The sequence below is a fragment of the Salvelinus fontinalis genome, chromosome 22, assembly GCF_029448725.1.
Source record: "Salvelinus fontinalis isolate EN_2023a chromosome 22, ASM2944872v1, whole genome shotgun sequence".
Taxonomy (NCBI): domain Eukaryota; kingdom Metazoa; phylum Chordata; class Actinopteri; order Salmoniformes; family Salmonidae; genus Salvelinus; species Salvelinus fontinalis.
Window position 1 is genome coordinate 6,432,835 of NC_074686.1, and position 24,298 is coordinate 6,457,132.

General features: G+C 43.6%; 2 protein-coding genes across 6 annotated transcripts in view; one reads left to right on the forward strand and one right to left on the reverse strand.

The window, feature by feature from the left end:
* Positions 1-5,269: 5,269 nt before the first annotated feature.
* LOC129819638 (zinc finger MYM-type protein 1-like) lies at positions 5,270-6,890 on the reverse strand. The gene is made up of 2 exons (XM_055876059.1): positions 6,671-6,890; positions 5,270-6,444 (listed from the first exon to the last, which is right to left on the reverse strand). The coding sequence occupies exons 1-2, from the start codon at positions 6,704-6,706 to the stop codon at positions 5,434-5,436; spliced, it is 1,047 nt and encodes a 348-aa protein (XP_055732034.1). The 5' UTR covers positions 6,707-6,890; the 3' UTR covers positions 5,270-5,433.
* Positions 6,891-10,229: 3,339 nt separating this feature from the next.
* The window catches only part of ext1c (exostoses (multiple) 1c), a 74,317-nt gene continuing 60,248 nt past the window's right edge, over positions 10,230-24,298 (forward strand). The window contains exons 1-2 of one of the 5 annotated variants that reach the window (XM_055876063.1): positions 10,230-10,529; positions 21,065-22,407. In XM_055876063.1, coding sequence (XP_055732038.1) covers positions 21,461-22,407 — 947 coding nt within the window. In that variant the 5' untranslated portion in view covers positions 10,230-10,529; positions 21,065-21,460. The other 4 variants (XM_055876060.1, XM_055876065.1, XM_055876064.1 and 1 more) reach the window with 4 other exon arrangements.

A 24,298-nucleotide genomic window follows, 5' to 3' on the forward strand; every position in this document is an offset into this window, starting at 1 on the left:
CTCTCTCTGCTGTGGGTGAATCATGTGCATCTTGCGAGCTGTCACTCAAATGGGGAGGGGCTGAAGCTGATTGTCTGAAACTAGAAAATGTAGGGAAAAAACTAGGGATTTTGTATCTAATTAAGGTAAAACAGTAATTGTGCATATAGATTATGCTTATGAACTATAAATTGACACATCCAGCCCAAAGCGGGAGGTTTTAAAAATACTTAGTAATCGTCAAAGCTCCAGAGCATGTCTTTAACCTTAACCACACTGATAAACTTATGCCTAACCCTAACCTTAAATTAATTGTTTTCATGAAATGTTATATTTCCAATTTTGACTTTGGGCATTGGAATCTAGTGGAAACCGAGCAGTACAGAGGGACAGGAGAGGAGGAGAAAAACAAACTAAACAAAGATCAAAATGGCAGTGGCAGTTGTACATATAATCAATGAATCAATAAAATGTATTTAGAAAGCCCTTTTTACATCAGCAGATGTCACAAAGTGCTTATACAGAAACCCAGTGTCACGAGTTCTGCCGAAGTCGGTACCTCTCCTTGTTCGGGCGGCGTTCGGAGGTCGACGTCACCGACCTTCTAGCCATCGCTGATCCTCTTTTCATTTTCCATTGGTTTTGTCTTGTCTTCCATCACACCTGGTTTCAATCCCATCAATTACATGTTGTGTATTTAACCCTCTGTTTCCCCTCATGTCTTTGTCGGTGATTGTTTGTTGTATGTTTTGTGCAAGTCATGTTCTGGTGTCATGTTCTGGTGTGCGACGGGTTTTGCACCCTTGTAAATTATTTTTGTATGTATTGGTTTCCGGAGTTCTTTATGCTCCGTTTTTACCAAGTTCACTCTTCTGCGCCTGACTTCCCTGCCACCAGCATGCACCCATTACACCCAGCCTAAAACCCCAAACAGAAAGCAATGCAGATGTAAAAACACGTTAGCTATAATTCATCCAGAGCCCTTTGACTTCTGAAACACGGGAGAATGGCCAAGATGGATGAGGAGATTTGAGAGGTTTCGTATGGCATCAGGACTGAATACAAAACCAGAGGAATATCAGGTGAACTCTCTTAAATATGCTATGGAGGATGCCGCTGATGATATTTTGGGAGTATCAATGGACTGATGCAGATAAAAATACAGTGCTTTCGGAAATTATTCAGACCCCTTGACTTTTTCCACATTTTGTTACGTTACAGCCTTATTCAAAAATGTATTTTTTTTTTTAAATTCCCTCGTCAATCTACACAATTCCCCATAATGACAAATACCTTATTTACATAAGTATTCAGACCCTTTACTCAGTACTTTGTTGAAGCAGCTTTGGCAAATACATTTGCTAAATTTTCTAAAAAACTGTTTTTTCTTTGTCATTATGGGGTATTGTGTGTAGATTGACGGGGGGCAATTTCATCCATTTTAGAATACGACTGTAACTTAACAAAATGTGGAAAGAGTAAAGGGGCCTGAATACTTTCCGAATACACTGTAAGTATGATGCAGAAAAAGCATTTGAGCAGCACAGTGTAGAAATGTATTTTTATTTTTTGTTGAGAGAGCTTCATTCAACATGAGATGTCAAGATGAGGGAGAGAGTGCAGAGGCATTCATCACAGCTGTACACGAGCTGGCTGAGCATGGTAACGGTGGAATGCTCAAAGAAGAACTGATAAGAGACAGAATTGTTGTTGGAATAATAGACTGTCAGAGGCTGTCAGAAAAGCTACAGTTCGACTCAGACGTGACACGGGCAAAAGCTATTCAAAGAGTCAGACAAAAGTGAAACTGTAAAGAAACAGCAAACATTACCGCACAGCAATTCAGTAAGAGGAGTAACCACTACAAAATGTGGATCCCATCAAAGCGAAATGGAATAAAATTCCAACAAAGTGCACGGACCACATACAAAGGGCAAAACAAGACGTGAAAATCTAAGTGAAAAGGAGTGCAAAAGAAGTAGAGGAGGACGAGAACATAGATGGAAGGACTGTCCAGCCAACGAGGCTGACTGTAGAAAGTGTTGCAAGAAGGGACATTATGCAGCTGTGCTGCTCAAGCTGTATACACAGTCACAACAGGCGGAGCCCACCACTGAAGCACAAGCCCATGCTTTCCTAAGTGAAGGGTCCTTGGAAGGTACACAGCAGTGGATGGAGGAAATTCATCTGAATGGGGAAGACATCAGCTTCAAACTTGACACAGGAGTAGCTGTGACGGACATATACTACAAACAACAGAATGATGACAGTCTGGTGAGACCAACCAAGATTCTATATGAGCCGGGGCACAATCTGCTTGCTGTGAATGGATGCTTTAACAGCAAGTTGATAGCAAAATAGCACAACAGAACAAGAGGTGTACATCGTAGCAGGATTGACACAACCACTCCTACGCTTCCCAGCCACAGAGGCCCTACAGTTAGTACACAGAATCAAAGAAGTGACACGACTTCACTGCCGTATATCCGTCGGACTTTCAAGGACTGGGGAAACTCCAAGAGTCATACAAGGTAGAGCTCCACAACGTGTTCCATCCATTTGAGAGACAACGTATATAGAGACCTGGGCAGGATGGAGAACATGGATGTCATATACATGAGCAAAAGCAATTGGTTTTCTACCTGAAGTTGCAACGAAAATGTGATCCATTGAATAAACACAAGAGACTAGCAACATGGATAAAAGGGTGTGGTGACAGTAACAGGAACAGCGGCATCTAGTGGGCAAAACTTTGTACTTTCACACCAATTTATGGTAAAGAACACAAGTGACTTCAGTGGCTAATTTCTCTGAACAGAGGGAAAAAACATCACCAGATTCACAGGGATAAATTCATATAAAGGTTGAAGAAGCAATACTCCAAGCAGCAGCACCATACTAGTTGTCAGACGTAGAGAACTGATACTGTACAGTATACTAGTTGTTGGGGTGGGATTGTTGTGAGGTGTGGGGTTCTGTGGGTGACTTTTGATCATTTTATTGGATTCCTCACGTCTTACTCATTGTAAGGAAGAATTATGGTCCAAATCAGACGTTAGGTACTATATTTATTGAAGACTTGTCACGATCGTCTTTCAGTGAAAGAGAGGACCAAGGCGCAGCGTGATATAGATACATCTTCTTTTATTTGAGAAGATGAAAAACGAACACTATACCAAAAAAACGACCGTGAAGCTACAAACGAAAGTGCAGACACACGCTACTAACGTCAAACATAAACAATTACCCACAACCTACCTAATGCCTATGGCTGCCTAAATATGACTCCCAATCAGAGACAACGATAGACAGCTGTCTCTAATTGAGAACCAATTTAGTCAACCATAGACTTACCTAAACACCTACACTGAACACAACCCCATAAACTCTACCAAAACCCCCTAGACAATACAAACACCCTCGACTAGACAAAAACACACAAACATCCCCCATGTCACACCCTGACCTAACTAAAATAATAAAGAGAACAAAGATAACTAAGGCCAGGGCATGACAAGACTATATGAATCCTATTTATGAAAATGGCCTATTTGGGTGCAATCTATTAGCTTAATTTCTCAGAGATCAAATTATATTTCAACAAAAATACTGCTTCAGGAATGCCAATCTTATCTGTTTTTAACTACAGAAACTATTTCAGAACAATCTGAAATAGTGGGTGACGTGGCTTGCTGAAATGACATGGAATGGCAACTGCTCGGTGTCTGACCGTAAGGCGCTACAGAGGATAGTGCGTACAGCCCAGTACATTACTGGGGCCAAGCTTCCTGCCATCCAGGAACTATATACTAGGCAGTGTCAGAGGAAAGACCCAAAAACTGTCAGAGACTCCAGTCACCCAAGTCATAGACTGTTTTCTATGCTACCGCACGGCAGGGGCGAAAATCTGATATCAACCTTGGAGGGGACAATTACATGAAATTTTCTCAGGAGCAATTCCTGAGGGGGACACCAAAAGTAGTGCTGTAACACATAGCCTACGTTGTAATATGTTAAATGTATATTGAGGGACCATAATCCCTACTACTGGATAATTGTTAGGTACAGTAGTTAACTGAAGGGTTGTCCCAACTTGTTTAAATCATTATAATACTACTACTAATAATAGTTATAGCAGTGTTCCTTATCAGTCCAGTATGTATGCAGGTATTCGTACTTACAACCAGCAATATCAAGAAAGGCCATTAGGCGGCAATGGTACTGTACACTGTATGGGAGTAGTTTTCATAAATACAATGAACATGGTGTGATCTCATCGTAAAGAATCTCCATTGAGAACCATCACAAAGTTGGTCTCCGTATTGAATTGACCTTTTAATTTGACTTTGTGATACATTTATATAGTCATTAAATATGTGCACCTGGCCTGAGTCTACTACAATATCTTTACAAGAACAAAAAGCTTAAAATAAGTACAGTTCTAAAAGCAAAATAACTACTTCAAGGAAAAACCCAAATAAATCAAACAAAATATCCTTCAGTCAGTGTCTCAACTCTTCAAACAGCAGCTATGGACAAGTATGTCACACAAAGTATGCAATTTTAAATAAAATAACATGAAATAATAATAATAATTTGTAAGTGTACTGTCATGTACTAAAAACTGAAAACTACTAAACAAAATAACAAATATCAATTACACCAGGGGTTCTCAAACAGGGGTCCACGGACTAATTGCAAGGTGTCCGTGAAATAAAAAAGTGTAATGAATGTAGTCAGTACAAGGTTTCCAGTAAGTTTACATATAATATAGAGGGGGTGGAGGTCCCTGAGGACCGCTCAAAACCTTGCCTGCCTTGCCTCAAAATATGCAGGGGTTCCAGTACCCAAAAAAGGTTGAGAACCACTGCTATACACACTACTGAACAAAAGAACCGAACATATGTTTGCGGGTTTCAATGGATCCAACAAATTGCTGGCAGATATTTTCCCTCTTGAGACTGTCCAGCCTGTCTTTATGTACATTACAGACAACTACGCCGTTCAGTCTCTCTTGGCCCATGCTGGCCCGTAGCCAAGTCTTTAACCTGCGCAGTGCACTGAAACTCCTCTCAGCCTCACATGAACACACTGGCACCACAAACAAAATTCTGATCAGCACCTCAACTTGGTCAAACAACCCCCGCACCTCCACTGGAAGCCTCCTGAGGACCTCTGCTGCCTCTCAACTGCTGCTACAGGGGTATTTGTTGTGAAAGAGAGGGATCTGCACTGAAAGAGAATCTATGTTCAGCTCAGGGTACTGATCTAGAGACTCATCCAACTCTTTCCAACTTTTGCAGGACGTTTAGACTGTCCTGGTCAAAACGGTCGCCAAACTGAACCTCCACACCATCCAACACTTAAAAAATTCTGCCCTATAGTGATCCACTGCTTTGCCAGCAAATCGTCTTGAGTGCGTCTCAATGGATTCAATGGATTCAATAGAGTCAATCAAAGTTGTTGCTTTCTCATACAGTGCAAGGTAGCTTTCGTCATTTCTCTTGCCCCTAAGAGATGACCGCACACACTCGACTGCAGCCTGCATACCAGAGACAGGGTGTCGGAGACAACAGGCGAGTCCTCGTGAGGGACAAGGTCATGGTCAACATAACGCAGACAGACACTCTCCTGTTCAGCACCAGAGACATCTTGAGTACCATCAACAATTAATGAAAATTGTACAATCGGAAGAGACCTAATCTCAGCTGCAATGCCTCGAATGACTGTATTGGCCATGTTCAGAATTTCATTCTGTGCTTTGGGGCCTGTGTACATTGTGGTACGCTCTGTTAACCACTTCAGTAAAATGGGATCATCCTCTTCTGCCCTGAGTTTCAAAAGCTGGTATAAATTCCCACTGTCATCCATGTGGCCTCTAAAGGCTTGTCCCTGTCTTACTACATGCCGCACCGAACTAACAATTTTCATCAAGCAATGCCTTGCGTCCTCCTGCTGTTTACCCCACGCGCTGGATAACTGGACACTGATTGGATTTAGCTGGTGTGCTGTTACAGTTACAAAGTGGCGGTGGGTTTGGCAGTTTTGATGTGCTGTGAATTTTTCAATGGCTTTTCTCCAGTTCCTAAATCCTGCACTAATGAAGGCAGCATCTGCTCTTTGGCCAAAAGATGGCTGGCTTGAAAACCCTTGGCTACAGTGAAAACACAACACTCCTTTTATTGATGGATTATAATGTAGCCAGGGGAAATCGCGAAACCATCTCTCTTGAAACGTCAACACTCTGTTGGCAAGAGTTTGCGGTTCTATAAATTGTGGGTGTGGCTGATATGGTTTTGTGCCATCACTGAGGTAACTGGACGATGCTGTGCCACTGTCCCCTATACTGGTGCTGCTGGCAACAAGGGTGACACCTGGTCCTGCCGTGGCTGTGACACTGTCCTCTGAAGTCTCTCTCCTTGGCTCTTTCCCTTTCACCACCCTCACTGACTCACAGTCTGACTCCTAGAAAAGAAATAAGGTGTTTGCTGTACTCCTAACTACCGGTACCCAAAACTACACAATTAATCACAACAGCAATACCATTGCCTTTAACAAATCTTAGTTTAGTCACCAGTTTAAGTTGAGAGTGGGGGTATCCATGGCATTTTCCAATTATGTCCCTATTTTACAAATCAAACAAATTTAGAACCTTTCATAATGTTGCCAAACAAACACTCAACAAACTTACCTGAGACTCCCTGTCTCTGTCAGTCTGTCCCTGCATATCTGTCCCCAACTCAGCTGTCTGTGTGCCATCTGTTGCCTGCTCTGCCTAATGACATCATTGTGAAACATTTCCATTAGCATTTCACTTCTTTCTTATGAACATTTTATCAACTCGTCTTTGAGATATTAGGCTACTAGAGTTCTTACTTTGCGTTTTGGTGTACTGAAAAATACTCTGATGTCCGTCTTTCTACTTTTTTCTGACATTTTTCTACCTGGCTGGCCGGTCTAGCTGCACACACACACATTTACACAACACATGCTGCAACCTTCTGTAATTTTAACATAGTTTGTTTCATATTGGCTAGCTTCCAACAATAGCTGAATTTGCAAAGCTAGCGAGCACCAATTCCGTTTCTGTGGTGTTTGCTATAACCTTTGCTACCTGGTTAAATAAAGGTGAAAAAAAAATAAAAATCACTAGCGACAATTTAGCTTTTGCAACGAGACCATTAAATATATTTAAGACAATGGTATAAGAGAGTGTAGTTCTGTTTAGTTTGGACTTCAGTTTATCGCTAACCTTATCACAGGGACTTTGAAGCACTACAGCTGCATACTAATCTTGGAATAAACTGACGATAGCAAATATTCCATCTTTGACGACGCCACATAAATGGAATAGGTACTAGCTAGCTTGATAGTTAATGTTTGCTTTAGTTTGCGCGTTAGCTCTGCAAATTCAGCTAGTGTGTGAACCCTGCAACATTAGAAAAATATATACATTGCTATGGCGCAATTGACTGAATTACCTCACGTCAGTTACGTACATCGAGTGCCTTTCGGACAGTAGATACGAACCCTCTATTACCTTGCAAGCTATAGAACTGGCAGTGGATCAAACCATCGTGAGGCAAAGGGCGGGGGGGTCGCAATCTTGTGAAACTTAAAAACGCGCTATTAAGTGTCTATAATCAGCACAAGTGCTTTCATTGCGTATTAATAATATTATTGAAATTACATAGTTATGTTTACAGTGATATATTGGGGGGGACAAGTCATATTTTTCCCAGGATGGGGGGGTCGTGTCCCCCCCGTCCCCCCTGGGATTTCCGCCTATGCCGCACGGCAAGCGGTACAGGAGCGCCAAGTCTAGGACCAAAGGGCTCTTTAACAGCTTCTACCCCCAGTCCCTCCTCCATTTGTTTTGTACGCTGCTCCTACTCGCTGTTTATTATCTATGCATAGTAACTTCACCCTTACCTAAATGTACAAATTACCTCAACTAACCTGTACCCCCACACATTGACATGGTACCGCCTGTATATAGCCTCGCTATTGTTATTTTATTGTGTTACTTTTTATTATTTTTTACTTTAGTTTATTTTGTAAATATTTTCTTAACTCTTTATTGAACTGCACTGTTGGTTAAGGGCTTGTATAAGTAAGCATTTCACAGCAAGGTCTACACTTGTTGTATTCGGCGCAAGTGACAAATAAAGTTTGATTTGATTTGAATGACCCAGCAGGAATGTCTCACACTCAATGAAAAGTGCGAGTTTGTCAAGGATGAAATCATTCTCTTGGGTCACAGGGGTTCTGCTTTTAGAGCTCCCAAGTGGCGCAGGCACTGCATCTCATAGGCACCGCATCTCATAATAGAGGCATCACTACAGAACCTGGTTCGATTCCGGGCTGTATCACAACCGGCCGTGATTGGGAGTCCCATAGGGCGCACAATTGGCCCAGCGTCGTCCGGGTTAGGGTTTGCCTGGGGTAGTGTCACGTTCCTGACCTTATTTCCTTTGTTCAGTCTTGTTTAGTTGGTCAGGACGTGAGCTGGGTGGGCATTCTATGTTATGTGTTTCTAAGTTGGGTTTATTGTTTGGCCTAATATGGTTCTCAATCAGGGGCAGGTGTTTGTCATTGTCTCTGATTGGGAACCATATTAAGGTTGACTGTTTTCACTGTTTGTTTGTGGGTGATTGTTCCTGTTCGTTGAGTTCGTTGTCGCTATGTTCACATGTTCAGGTCTGTAGCGTCGTTAGTTTCATTTTGTGTTTATTGTTTTGTTCGTGTTAAGTATTCCAATAAATATGGAAACGTACCACGCTGCAATTTGGTCCTCCTCTCTTCCACCTATTGACGAACGTTACAGGTAGGCTGTCATTGTAAATAAGATTTTTTTTCTTAACTGACTTGTCTAGTTAAATAAAAAAAATTGTAATTCAGGACCGGATCCAGATCACAACAGGGTCGAGGCAATCAGGGAGATGCCGGGGCAATCGGTGTAAAAGGAGCCTTTGCTCGCCATGGAGTTGTTGAGACCCTAGTTTCCGACAATGGACCGCAGTTCCCCCGCAGAGATTTTGCAAGCTTGCGCTCAAGAGAACAACTTCATGCCACATCACAAGCAATCTGCGGTACCGCGGAGCATGCTGTACAGAGCATCAAAACTCTCTGGAAAAGAGACCTGGACCAAAGCATAGCGCTGTTGGCACATGGATTCTCTCTAGCACAACTGCTCATGGGGAGACATTTGCGCACAAGCTTACCAAAAACAATTACCAAACTGCTTCCAAGTGGCTGGATGTGCAGGCTATCTGCAAAATGGATGAGGAAGGAAAGAGGAAGCAAGCAAATAATTACAACCAACACCACTGCTCAAGACCACTACACGAGCTCACATCTGGACAGAAAGTGTGGATCACTACAGAACAAACTCTGACAACAGCCACAACACCGAGATCCTACTGGGTAGAGACTGACAGGGGTGTGCTCAGAAGAAAACAGAATTCACCTTCATTCTGCACTTGAAGACCTTCTTGCAAGACTGCCTTCCTACATATCCCTTGGCTACTAAGGTTCTGCTATTTTAGAGACTGCAACTGAGAAAATTAATGTTTTTTCCCATTCTTAAACTGACACTGATGAGGAGTGTGTCTGAATGTTTGCAGATCATCAATTACAGATCAAAGGAATGAAATCCAATCTCATTAATATAAATGAAGCCGTTTGTGCTTTGAAATATAATTTGTGTTGTGCTTTGAAATATGATTCATATCATAACAATTACTGATTAAATAATATTATAATGCTAGGCAATTATTTTGCTAACAGTGCAAATTCATTTCAGGTTCCTTAGATGTTTTTTTTTAAATCCTCTTTTTATTTTGTTCAGCCTACACCTTGAACACATAAAGGTTTATTGTGTGGAGTAAGATGCAGCCAGTGCATTTGGTAATCCTAAATGTACGTTCTTTCCAGTTGGAGTGAAAGAATCCAAGGAATCACATTGAAACTGTGACAGATGCTGTTGCTAATCCGCAGACAGCCTGCACGGTGTTGCACAAGGATCTCAGTCCTGAGAGATGGAAGATAGGAGATAGGCTAGCTATGATGTCATCATAGGAGCAGGCTGTTGACAGAGCAAGCAGGTCACCCGTGAAACAAGTCAGTATTCGATGTCCATCCATGTCTGAGGACATCGGGAGATGACATGGAAACCAGCCACTAGGGGCGACAGTGAGCGCTGTTACCTTCAAGTAGACTTTGGTTTTGCTAGAGTGTTCTGGGCAGATTTGGCGGATAGGCAATAGATAGTTGTTTTTGATGTTTTTCTTTTAAGCCTATCACAAACCTTAATCCTTACCTTAACCATTTGGAGTTAATACCTAACCTTACGAATTCTGAGGTAATGCCTAACTTAATCTTGGAACGACACAGAGGAGTAACCAAGCACTTTGAAATTTTGACATTTGGAACAACTTTGAAATTTGATGTTTGAGAATCATGGATGAACATCTAATTCTGACGTTAGACTGTGAGAGCTTGTTGCAGGACAGAAAACACGGAGCAGCCTCACAAAGGAGAAAGAGACTGTGAGTAGTTAAATCTTTTGAACACAAGGAGGCACTAGGTGCATAGAAAGTTACCAGCGTTTGTTTAGGCTTTGTTCACAAAGAGACCACCTTGATCATACTGACGACTTGATCATACTCACATGAGCATACAACCACTTGCTTTCTCTTCATTTTGATTGGTAGCACTTTGTACCGTAGGCGTACAGAAAATGTTACATTGTAACATGGTAGACCTAATTAGGTAATAGCCTAAATTATGAATTGTGTGTGTTGAAATGAACACCAAGTGTGATAAAATATTGAATTACTGAATTAGTTTTGAGTGTTATTGAAATGGCGTGAGATAGGCTAGTTGTTTTTTCTTAGCTTCCTGCTCAAACTAGATTATTATATCACAGACAAACTCAGCATGAATTTGTCTGTGATATAATGGGTTTAGAGTTTTAAGCAAAGTTAATCTTGAACCCAATCAATTGCCGACTTATCGAGACCTTGGGACCATAAGGTTCTATCTATTTTGACTTATTCACAAAGAGTTGCTCTTTAGGAGGTACTTCACATGTGAGATATGTCAGATATGTGAAAATGTAACCTATCAAAATAAAATAAGGGTGAAGAACCCTGAACCCTGCACCCTGAGGAAGGCACAGTGATGCCGAAACGTTGGTAAATACCCATTAAATTGCTGGGAGATTACACATGGAGTGTGCGACTTTCTTTCTTTTGATAGTGTATAGCTTATTAGCTTCGTTAGTCAGCACCTCCACACAAACTATTATTCTGGGTGTGTGCCAGCTCATGTTTTTTGATCAGATATGTGAAAATGTAAATCATCCCAATGAAAAAAATCTGCGCAAAAACCTTTGGACTTGGTACTATAAGGTTCTATCTACAATCCATTTACACAATGCTGGGTTGTCAATACAAAATTATTGTATAAAAGTTATGTACTTATTGAGTCATGAAAGAGGAACACGTCACAAAATAGATCTGAGATCTGACTTGACTTGAAAAATACTTTATTATCTCAAAACCATATATTTTGCCGATAGAGCCTTATTCCAAGTCTTTGTTTATTTATAGGTTCTGGTTGTCTTTTGCAATTACTTCGATTTTTGTCACCACTTTTTCAGAAGAATGGCCATCACTTAAAGGAAAACTCCACCCCAAAACAATATTTTGGTATTAGTTTCATTAATCCATTGTTGATATAGTCCCAAAATGTTTTGCATGTCAGCAATCAAGTTTTCAAGATATATAACTTTTAAAGAAATAGAAATACAGACAGTATGATGCATGGTACGTGTTTTGCATCATATGATGCAAAGTGCATCATACCGGCTGTATTTCTGTATTTTGAAAGGTATTCTAACTTGATTGCTGACATACAAAATATTTGGGGCCTATATCAACAATGGAGTAATGAAACAAATACCAAAAGAACGTTCTTGGGTGGAATTTTCCTTTAAGCTCTTTATGGTAAAAGTAAATACATAGGCTACATGTGCATTTGAGCATGGTTAAGACCAACTGGAGAGACATTGCTGTGTTTGTCTTTTTCTATATAAATACGAAAACCTACATAGGAGTATTTCACCAAAATTACAAACATACCACATTTGTATTGATAACTAGCAAGTAATTTACTGACTTTGGATGTCAGAGACCAGAAAATGTGCCATTTTACTGATCCAGAGCTAAGTTTTAGCAATGTTGCTAGTTCTCTATAGGATATAGTGTATTTGTCATTTTTATGAACTATCGCTTTAACAAATGTGTGATGAACATTAATTCATATATTTGATGATGGGATTAGAAAGAATGAGGGGTATTCTCTTTATTTAATCATTACATGTATGTAATAAGTTTAACATTCCGTGCCAGGTAGACTTTTATGGCTGAACCCAGGTGCGTTTGCACCCCCTTAAAAAAAAGGATTTACAAACGTCTCAGGAGTTTGATGCTCTGCACTTAAGGTACATTTAATAAGGTGAGGACCGTAATGGGTTATGAAATAAGATTTCACTACAAAATCTGGGATGTGATAACTTTGATGCTCAATATCTCAGAGCTATGCTTTGCACAAATATAACCTTGTAGACCCATGGTCACGATATTTAAGGGTTCACTTCAAAGTCGAAGCCGTTCTGTGTGCGTAATTCAGAGGTTCCAAAGTCCTCCAGTTGCGCGGAACCGCTGGCCAGATGTGTGTATTTTCTTTAAATAGCCTACAGCTTTGCCCGAATGAGGTACCTCGGCGCCGCGAGAACCAATCACAAACGCAGGGGGCGGGTTGTCTTTGGAACGTTGTGTATGTTAAAAAATGGACAATTTATCGCAGATATCCATATTCCGGTATTGCAAGATAACGTATGCGTGCATGCGGAGGTGATTGGCAAATGCTTGGCCGAGGAGTGAAAAGGAAATCGGCTGAGAGGGGAACTGCGAATTGTTTTGCACCCCCCCCCGTGAGGGTGAGTTCTCTGTCGGGAGAAAGCAGGCGGAGCGCACTGGTGATGTAGGCAGCCCATACCCGGAGATAGAGTACTATGTATTTAGTCTGTTCAACAGCCTATATCAATGACTGCATGTTGCACTCCGGAAGTAATGGGATTATTCTCAATCACATAGTACTGTATATGGACAAGTGTTTATAGGAAATGTGGTGATCCTGCATGCGATGTCGTGCTCAGTGTCCAAGGGCATTGTGCCTACTGTTCAATATTAATTTCCTAAGGGTACTAGCATAGCCTACGGAGTCTGCATACTCGGCTCAGTCTCATACTGTCACTGTTGACACATTCTACGAGTAGCCTATGAACCCAACCGATGGCAGCGCATTTGAATGATTGGTCTAGTTGTAGCCACCTCGATTGTTTATTTCCCCTACGCATTGTTTCAATAGCTTCTACCGAAAATGCATCAACGCCCTCGACACACTCACGCTCAGATAAAGGGAGTGCAATACGGGAATGACACTTGTCGTGACCCAGGGATAGGCTGCAGTCTATTTCTCATATAGGCTAAAGTACTGCTGCCACGTTGAATATTCACTGAGAGTGAATCATATGAAATAATGTGCTAATTTCCTCTCTGCGGAGAAAGCGTGCCGTTGAATGTGGCTCCAGGTAGTGCGAACACCCACATGATGCCACTGTGGAGAGTGAGAAAACTGTGATTGTAAATCGCAGACATGGGCGGAGGGAATCGCCTTGGTGATTATTGTTTTTATGGACGCGCCCGGTGTGTATGTTTGCGCGTGTCAGTCGCGTAACACAATCATGTCATAGAGCTCGTAAATCGAGAGGACCGCCAGTGCATCAACTACATCGATGTATTGATCTACCCTCGTGCGGATAGAAAGGACGCTGACATTGTATGCAAACCCAACGTGCCGCTGTAGCTAGAGGAGCGTCAAGAGAACAGAAGCAAGCAAGCAGTGACATGTTTTGTTGACAACTATTGCTGACAACTCACGAAGATTACCGACAAGGACTAAATACTTGCTTTTGAAAGTGGATGAGACTGTCTGCCTGTCATTTCCGTAGGACCACAATAAGTACAGGTAACAACACAATAACCTAGCGGTTAGAGCGTTGGGCCAGAAACCGAGAGGTCGCTGGTTCGAATACCTGAACTGACAAGGTGAAACATCAATCGGTGCCCTTGAGCAAGGCACTTTACCCTAATTTGCTCCAGGGGCGCCGTACTACCATGGCTGTCCCTGTAAAACAACAACTTTCACTGCGTGTATGTGACAATATATATATTTTTGCTTTACTCTTACGCTGTTTACTAGTTTTCTGAGAATATGTAGAACATGATGAAGGTGAAATGCTCTGCTTCAGAAATCATCTAATATGGGTGTAATTTTGCATTTGTTGCAATAGAACGATGGCATTCATAAATGACATGTTAAATCTATTAACATAACATTATGCATGACCGTGTGTGTGTGTGTCAAAGAAATGCCGTTGGCACATTTTGAGTTGTGATGATGGATGACCCTGTTTTTCCAAGGGTGGACCCTCCGAGATGCCTTTCTTGCACACTCAGATTGGATACACTGACAGAGCTATACAGCTCAGTATCCCCAATTGCAAGTGAAGTGTCACAACCAGTTCAGTTGTGAAGCATTTGGTTGGCAAATTTAACTGGTGACATCCCCTGACAATAATTAATTTATGGTATTGACTGATGAAGTGCAGCCAAGGACGGGTACGTGGTCCAAACTGACGTCCCATAAATAACTTTGTGGAATGACTTCACATCCACTGTTACCGAACAGCAATAGCTTTAAAGCTAGCTGAGGGATGGGCAAAGAGAAATGCAACCACACTCAAATTCATAGACTGCAAGGATTGATATCTAAATTAGTTTGAACCATGAGGCTATACAGTGTTCGTTTGCATTTACATTGTTTACAACAAGAAACAATATGCATATGTCATTCATTTGTAAGTCCAAAAACTGATATAGCAGACTCTAGATTCTCTTTCAGAATTCTAGATACTAGTTATTATTTATCCGTATTAGGAGACCGTGGTCTAGTAAAGGCGTTGAAAGAATCGTCATGATGATTTATTCAATCTGGACTAGTCTATACTGTATGACTCAGCTTGAATGTGATACCATGGTATCTAGAGATGTGGATAGGTGATTGAAAGTGACTCGGATCTCTGCTGCTCTGACAAGGATGCCGAACTCATGGCATCATTCACACTTAATATATTACCTTATTTTGTGTAGTGAAGGACGAGGTACATCATGGCTGCAGGCTGGCTGGTTCTTGATAGGTATCATAGTGGATGGATCAATGTTTGAATTATAGAATTGCTGGCCACTGCCATAACAAATCACGGCACCCCCCATAAAACACTGGCATCTCATAGGCATAAAAATATTATCTTTTGTCCAGGCCACTCTTACACATCACTCCTTAAAGTCCAACCACATGGATAAGCATTTTATTTTACCCTGGACTGAAATTACCCTGGACTGAAATTGTCCTTTAGACCTGATCCAACATTACGTTTTGCTTTCATCCCCGTAGTAAAGTTTTTCTCACAATAATCTGATCCCAGATCTGCATATAGGGGGAATCTTTTGCTTGAGCCCCATGCACAGTGCATTTGAAAGTATTCAGACCCCTTGACTTTTCAACATTTTGTTATGTTACAGCCTTATTCTAAAATGGATTAAATAAATTGTGTCGAGGCACAGATCTGGGGAAGGGTACCAAAATATTTCTGCAGCATTGGAGGTCCCCAAGAACACAGTGGCCTCCATCATTCTTAAATGGAAGAAGTTTGGAACCACCAAGACTCTTCCTAGAGCTGGCCGCTCAGCCAAACTGAGCAATCGGAGGAGAAGGGTCTTGGTCAGGGAGGTGACCAAGAACCCAGAGCTCCAGAGTTCCTCTGTGGAGATGGTTGTCCTTCTGGAAGGTTCTCCCATCTCTACAGCACTCCACCAATCATGCCTTTATGGCCAGATGGAAATCCACTCCTCAGTAAAAAGCACATGACAGCTTCTTCGAGTTTGCCAAAAGGCACCTGAAGGTCTCTCATACCACGAGAAACAAGATTCTCTGGTCTGATGAAATCCCTACGGTGAAGCATGGTGGTGGCAGCATCATGCTGTGGGGATATTTTTTCAGCATCAGGGACTAAGAGAGTAGTCAGGATCGAGGGAAAGATGAACGGAGCTAAGTACACACAGATCCTTGATGAAAACCTGCTCCAGAGTGCTCAGGACCTTAGACTGGGGACAAGTTTCAGAATGTCCTTGAGTGGCCCAGCCAGAGCCCGGACTTGAATCCGATTTAACATCTCTGGAGAGACCAGAAAATGGCTGTGCAGCGACGCTCCCTATCCAACCTGAGGTGCTTTAACGAAGTACTGAGTAAAGGGTCGGAACACTTATATTTGCTGAAATTTAAACAAAGAAATATTGCTTTGTCATTATGGGGTATTGTGTGTAGACTGAGAGGGGGAAAAAAAACAATTTAATCAATTTTAGAATAAGGCTGTAATGTAACAAAATGTGGAAAAAGTCAAGGGGTCTGAATCCTTACCATTTGCCCTGTAGATAGCATGATAAGTTGTGTTTCATATCCTACATGCTCTGCTGTGTGAGCAGCACTAGTCGATGCAGAGCTAGCAGCCCTAATTGTTCCAACCCATCTTGTATGTTTGCTTAATCAGCCCTTGTGGCGTCGGAGTGAGAGCAGCATATTATTGAGACACAATTAATCAAGCCAGGTTGTAATTATCATTGAGTTTGGAATTGAAGGCGGTGGGAGGCTAGGCATGGGTCATTCAGGCTAGAGGTAAACATCTTATTAACCATGTCGGAGTCTCTCACAGACTCTCACCACATAGGGCAACAAGGTTGTATTGGGTAGAAACGCACAGCTATCAAAAAAATTTCCTCATAAAAATACCAGAGCTTAATTAGGTTTATGGTCATTACGGTCCTCAGGTAATCTCTCCTAAATGGAACAATTCCACACTGCTAACTCACTGTAGACAGAAAGGAACCCAATTTCGTAACAGCCTTGGTCATGAATAAAACATGTGTATTTGCGGCCTCCATTGTTAAAAAACCCCAGAGCAAATAGAATCACCTAGAAGCCCTTAATGTTTGGGCGTTGGTCGGACTGTTCCTGTCTTCCATTTTTCCCAAAAGCACTATCTGAGATGACCGCAGTCAAACCTCGACCACAACCTCAGTCATTCCTGGTCAGGTCTTCCCCACATACACACACGTCCCCACAAGCACACATTGTATGGCACAATAAGGCTAGGACTAGGAGTTCCCCTTGGAATTGCCGCTACGGTTCTCTGGCCTCTAATGACAGAGTCCAGAGCTCAATTTTAGTCTGGCTTCGCCTCTCACCTCAACGCAAGATTTGTTTTTCTTCTGGAACAAATTCCCTGGACTAATGTGTGCCCAGCTTTAGTCAAGCAAGTTTTGTGTGTGCACAAAAACACACACACACACACACACACACACACACACACACAGAGCCTACTGACTGAACACGTTGGCATTAAACAGCCTAACAAGTAGCAGTTCAGGATTTGAGTCTCTGTGTAACTTTATCACACAGATAGACACTGACTCAGGCATGCCAACTTTGTTCGGAAAGAATTGAGTTACTATTTTAAAGTCAGATGCTGCTGATCGAGTGTCTATTTATAGTCTTTGCAAATCACCTCCGACATAATAGTGCCATTTCCCCATGCACAGAGGAAATGGCTGCTTCCTTCAGAGTCCAACACAAGCTCATTTCAGTTGTATCAGTGCCTTCATACATATTCCCCACCCTGTTACATTTCTATATTATTGCATCTGAGTAGCGGTCGACGGTTGCTGTAAACACAATTCCATCTACTGCTGAGTCAATTGCATTTCCTTCAATAGCTGCAGAGAGACGAGTTTAGTCTCGTGGGAACAGCAGGCAAAGTTGAGGGGAGGCAGTCTTTGAGGTCCTGAGAGAGGCAGAGGAGGGATGGATGGATGAGGTTTGAGCAGGCCGCCGGGTCCAGCTGTCACCCACACTGACTGAAGCTTGTGAACCAACAACAACAAACCCAGAGATGAGGATGCAGTGTAGGCATGGGAGGTCGAGAGGTTAGGGTGAGGAAGGGAACCCGGAGTTTGTTTGTCTTGCTAATAAAGAGATTTCACAAGGCACCTGTAAAGTTTACGCTGGGGCTTGTAATGCTCAATGCAATAAACTGAACATTGATTAGTCCGAGGAAGGAGTCGCTGTATATTTCACTCCCTACTGCTTTGACCCATCGACTTCCTTGTGTGTTAACCTTCCGACAATGCATTGCAGTATCCTCACACATCTCAAAAGTCCTTATTTGAATTCACCACTTACCTGAAAAGGCAAGTCACAGTCATCTCAAGTATCCCCCAGAGATATACCTTACTCTTTCAAGTCTCATGCCTTCTAGTGTGACGAGTTACTGAAGAATTTTCGAGGCTGCTTCGCCTGTATTTGGTTGTTAGACGGCTTCCACGCCTTCTTTCACCCCATATCTCAAGGCTAAGCTGAAATACTTCACAGATACCTTCTTGAGTCTGACATCAACATATTGGTGGTGGAACTAAAAACAAATCCATAACCCTTCTTTACCATATGTGTCAAAGCTTCCTGTCAGACCAGTGATCAACCATACAAAAGATGGAAGGAAGGAAGGAAGGACACAGTCTAAGAGCTTCCAACCAGAACCCTAAAGGTTCCCCTCTGTCTGAATCCTGTACTTTCCCTCAAGCTCCTCAACAGGCCATGTGGCCTTTCTCAGTGCTAGGCCCCACCGTACTGATCCGTTTATCATTGATCTGTGACAGTGGAGCCACAGACTCTCTTAGCAGGCTGCGTGACTCCTTCTCCAAGGTGTGTGTGTGTACACTTGTGTAAAGGCTGTTACTGGCTAACCTAAGCCCAGACATGCCCTGGGTTTGTATTGGCCTACATTGAGCGCTAATGGGTTTTCTGTGTTACTATGGTGAATACCATCTATTGCTACGCTACTGTTTTCGTGTACACAGTACAACAAACAGGATGGCGATTGGGGTTCTGTCGTTGCCTTGCATAATGTTGACAATTGGTAATGGGGGATTACTGATCGATGTGGAGGGAATAGTTGACATTTCCCTGGTTCTTTGGTGGCAGTGTGGGATTAAACTTTTTGGTGTCTTTCGTTTTGTGAAAATATCTCGGTATTAGTTGGAGAAGAAAGTGAGAATCCATCCTTGTCATTTTCCATCACCCTCATTACCATCCCCCTAAACTACAAATCATCAGAGACGTTATAGTGCTCGGGTCAGGGGTGGAACCAAAATGTTTCTCCAATCGTTCTGAGCAAAACCCCGATATCTTGGGAACAAAAAATGGACATTATTAACCGATTCTCAAGATTTCAGAATAACGTTTTTGTTCCGGGACACTCGAGATCACTTTCGTTCCGGGTTCTGTTTCCGTTCTTCAAAATCGCTTTTTGGTTCTGTTCCCTGAACCGGTTCCAACCCGTAGCTCAGGTTGCCTTTTTTTCCTGTCAGACTGGATATATGTCTTAGCCGTGAGAGTATGCTGAGGTAGATTGAGTTTTACTTCAGCAGGAGAGGCAGGGGATATAAAGCAGAAAGGAAAATCAATGTCTTAACTAAAGGAGCTGGTAAATTATTGATGAGGACTATGTAATGGGATCCCTCGTGTCTGTTTCCTTACAACTTTGTCTGCTTGCCACTGTGCTGTGGGAGAGGAGCTTGGCTGAGCCAAAAACCAACACCCAGAATCTCTATGGCTCTCAGTGAGCTCACTATCTGAGACTACCTGATGTGCACATACATACACACGGACACATACACACACAAATAGTCACGAGTTCTGCATACATACACTGCCTGACTCACACATGGTTGCACATAAACACAGACACGAGTTGGACATGTACGTTTCAGTAGTCATTCAAGTTACATTCAAAGGTAATTCTGTAGTGTCACAATCCACTGGTCTACTAAGACAATGCATTTGTCGATCAATATCCCCCGTCTGTATGGAGCATGATAACAGGAGCAAAATGAAGGGGGGCCACCAATTCTACATGGATGGAGAAGAATGAGAGGGAGAGGGAGGGATGTAGAGATGGGGAGGAAAATAGAAAGTGAGGGAGAGCAGGTGAGACCTGAAAGCTGCCTTTGTGTGGCGGCTGGCAGTAGGAACACTGGTCTGCTCTGTGAGGTGTTCCATACACACCACAGACACACACACTGGGGAGTTATGGGGGGGATGCTTTGGCAAACATAGCGGGTTGATGTTTTCAAATGTAACAAAAAGCCACTCTCTCCCCACCCCAAGATGAACAGGATTACACTGCCATTAAGTGGCTCTATTTTCCCTTACTTTACAAATCTCCATTTCAGTTGCTAAACGGCTCCCCGTTTTCCCCTCCACTGCATCTCAACTGTATCTGACGCTGTTCAACCAGAGCTTGAAGTACATGGTAATATCAGAGCTGGCTGCTTGATGTTCGGCATACTGAAACCAAAACGCCACGGTTCCAGGACTGGACGTCAATAGCATAACCATAGCATAACCAGACCAAAGATTCAAACGACTTTGACTATTTTCGAATATAGAGTGGTGGTATGTTTAAACATTGCGAGTCAATGTTTTTTTTATGTCTGTCTCACCAGAACTGTCTGCTATCTGAACTGAGCGAGGTCTGTGTTTGAAGAGACTAGATTTCACCTTCAGCTCAGCTCAGGGGGTTTTATAGTGAATTTTTATGTGATAGAAATGACCACCGCTGTGCTAATTTATTGCTGAGTGTGTACACGCTTCATGCTGATAGTGTATGTTTTGGTTTACACAGTATATTGGCATGTTGGTACAAGCGTTGTGCGTTACATAATGGTGTGAGACAGTGTTCCTTGACTTGTTAATGTGCATAGTGCTGCTGGGCTCTGGTTGTGCTGTTAAGTGCTCCTCGGGTTGTGTACTGAGCTGTGATCTCGTTTATTTGCGTCCTCAGGAGAGACCCGGGAGACAGCGCGCGCCATGAGGCGGCGAGGAGGGCTTGAGAGAGAGGAGACATCGTCCTTCATCATCCTCGGCATCGGGCAGTGCAGGAAGTGCACACACGCACCACAGAGACTGTCTAGCAAGAGACAGGCTAACAGCACCCGAATCTGAGCGAGAGAAACCGGAGAGAGTGGCTTCAACATCCATTTATTTATCCTCAATGGGCTCAACCTGGATGGGACCAGACTTGGAAGTGACGATGTCCAAGTTACCACACCGCTCTATATTGGACCCTCCTTGTTAGACCTTCGAAACAACTCGCCCACCGCTGTGAGGCTTAGAACTGAGGGGCAGAGAGAGAGAAGGAGAGTGATAGAGGAAGAGAACGAGAGACACTCTGGGCCCCATGCAGGCGCGTAAGAAGTATGTCCTGCTGGGGCTGTGTGCTTGCTGCTGGCTGCTGCTCTTCTACTGGGGCGGCGGGGTCCAGGTCCGTCTCTTCAAGCTGCTGGGGCGGCCGAGGGGTGAGGCGGTGCGTCCCTGGCCCAACTGGACCGACCGGGCCTTCCTGCCAGGCTATGCCCAGCTGGAGGAACTCCAGACAGGGCCGGGTTCCGCCGAGTCCCCCCACCAGCGTCACCAAGCCTGGACGGGCATCTATAAAGACAGTCGCTGCCGCATGGAGACCTGCTTTGACTTTACGAGATGTCGACGTAGAGGGCGGGACGGGTTTAGAGTATACGTCTACCCCTCGGAGAAGGGCGAGCGCGTGTCGGAGAGCTATCGTAAGATACTGACGTCTATAGGCGAGTCGCGGTACTACACCACGGACCCTCGCGAGGCGTGTCTCTTCGTTTTGGGGATTGACACTCTGGATCGAGACCAGCTCTCGGGGCAGTTCGTGCCCAACCTGGACGATCGTATCAAAGGTTACCCGCTCTGGAACGAGGGACGGAACCACCTTGTCTTTAATCTGTACTCGGGCACCTGGCCCAACTACAATGAGGACCTGGGCTTCAATATTGGCCAGGCCATCCTGGCTAAAGCCAGCCTCAACACAGAACACTTCAGGCCCGGGTTCGACGTCTCCATCCCCCTCTTCTCCAAGGAGCACCCCCAGAAGGGGGGCGAGAGGGGCTGGTTGGTGCGAAACACGGTGCCCCCACGCAGGAAGTACCTATTGATGTTCAAAGGGAAGCGGTATCTAACGGGCATCGGGTCAGACACCCGTAACGCCCTGCATCACATCCATAACGGGAAAGACATCGTGTCTCTCACCACATGCCGTCACGGGAAGGACTGGGAGAAACACAAAGATGCCCGCTGTGACCATGACAACCTGGAGTATGAGAAGTAAGTCAGGATTCGTCCTTCTGCCCCTTAGGTACATAACTTCCAATTCAGTTAGTCACTCATTGACATCAATGCATGACTAAGTGAAAATTCGACTTAAGTGGAAGTTAGGATTCTCCCCTTAGGGAAGGTTATTATTGAGAGGTGGTTTCATCAGGAATACACTTTGGGCTTGTACTTGTATTGCTTTGTTTTTACTTGTTCTGGGCGTTTATTGCGGCCCTTAGATTTTGGGCTTTTATGAGTTTGATTTTCTCTCTCTCATCTAAACGTCTCCTTCTGGTTGTTTTCTGTGGCTTTTACAGTCACTATTTCAGTGATCATGTTAGGATTATTGAGTGTTGGTTGCGTGTTGTGTTAGATGTAAAGTATAGAGTGTGGTCCTGGCTGTGTTAGGGCTTGGTGAAGAGTTTACACCCCTGAAAGCAAGTCAACATCCGAAGACCAATAGATTGTCCAAAGGCCAATAGAAAAGGTTCTGAAACCTCCTGAGAAGTGTATTTATTCATCCATGTGGAGAGGAGCTGTGTCACGATGCAAAGAGGGGGATTGAGGAGAGGGAAAGTTGACTGGAATATGAATAGCAGTTAATTAGGTAAGAGTAGGGGGAGGCTATCTTTTCATGTAGCTTCCAACAAAGTACACTAGTAATCTGGTCCTGGTCGGTTACCTCGAGAGAGAGAGGAGGGACTTGTTTTACCCAGCAATAGCAGTTGTAATCTGGCCAGGACATAGCTACCTTTCTGGATTGTTGACATTGGGCCAGTGGTGAAGGAAAGGGGACGGAGCTCCCACTCAATACTGTATGAATGAGCTCATTTATTCCACACATAACAAACGGTCTGCTCAGACATCAGGGGGTGTGGGGGCTTATGTTATATGATGGCAGTTTAGATTTGGATGTGGTGAGGGGTTAGATAGGGGTGAGGGGTGAGAGACAGCAGTATGTAAGAAGAAAAACAATGTTTTGGGGGGGGGGGGGGGGGGGGGGTTAGCACTTTTCTTCTCACTCTTTGGAAATGGGTTACCGACGGATGGGACTGGGGGCTCGAGTGTGAGTTGTGAAGGGGTGCAGAAGGATGTTGGAGGCGGGTGATGGTGGGGGCTGGGCATTACGTTGACCTCTCTCTGACTCTCATATCCCGAGGAATGGGCGGGCTTTTCGGGAATAACATGAGAACCATGCATGGAAATGGAGTCAGAATGAATGAAATGAAAGCATGACGATATATATAAACGTCCCATGAAGCTGAAGGATCCTGAGAATAAAGGTAACGACTCCCACCCTCCATGGCCCTCTGTCCCTCTCTCGCTCTCTCGCTCTCTTTCTCCATCTCTCTCTACCTCTTTCTCTCAATGCCACCTCCCCCCAAATGCCTTTCCTCCTCTCTCTGTTTCTCCTGTCCTCCTTGGCTGTGGGCTCAGGCAGGCTGCAGCCTCTTAGTAGGTTGTACCAGGTTAATGAGCCCATGCATCTGGTCCACCAAGAGATTAACCCAGGAGGACCTGGGACTAGATAGGGTAGGGGGGGGGGGGGACCTGAAGGGGAGTACAGGACAGGCAAGACATGGCGGTTAGATAGAGGGAGGGACGAAGAGGGGGAGAGAGGCAGACAGCAGGAAAGAGAAGAAGAAAAGTTAGGAAGGGGTAACAGATGAGGAGAAGAAGAAAGAGGAGAAGGTAGGACTTCAGGCAGGGAAACGACCCAGGAAGAAAGAGAGGCCAGGAGGGAGGGTGACAAAGCGAGAGAAAGAGGGAGGGAGGGAGAGAGGGGGATACTTCAGGCAAGGGAGAGGCTTTACCGCAGCTTAATGGCCTAGTTTCTCTTTTTTCTTACTTTGGAGGATTCCCTGAGAAAGGAAAGAAAAACCTGCACTGTACAGTGAATCTA

Coding starts and splice junctions, on each gene's coding strand:
- LOC129819638 (XM_055876059.1), bottom strand. CDS start 6,706: ATGCAGGGACAGACTGACAGAGACAGGGAGTCTCAG. Junction 6,445..6,670: donor ACAGAGACAGGGAGTCTCAG/GTAAGTTTGTTG, acceptor TTTCTTTTCTAG/GAGTCAGACTGTGAGTCAGT.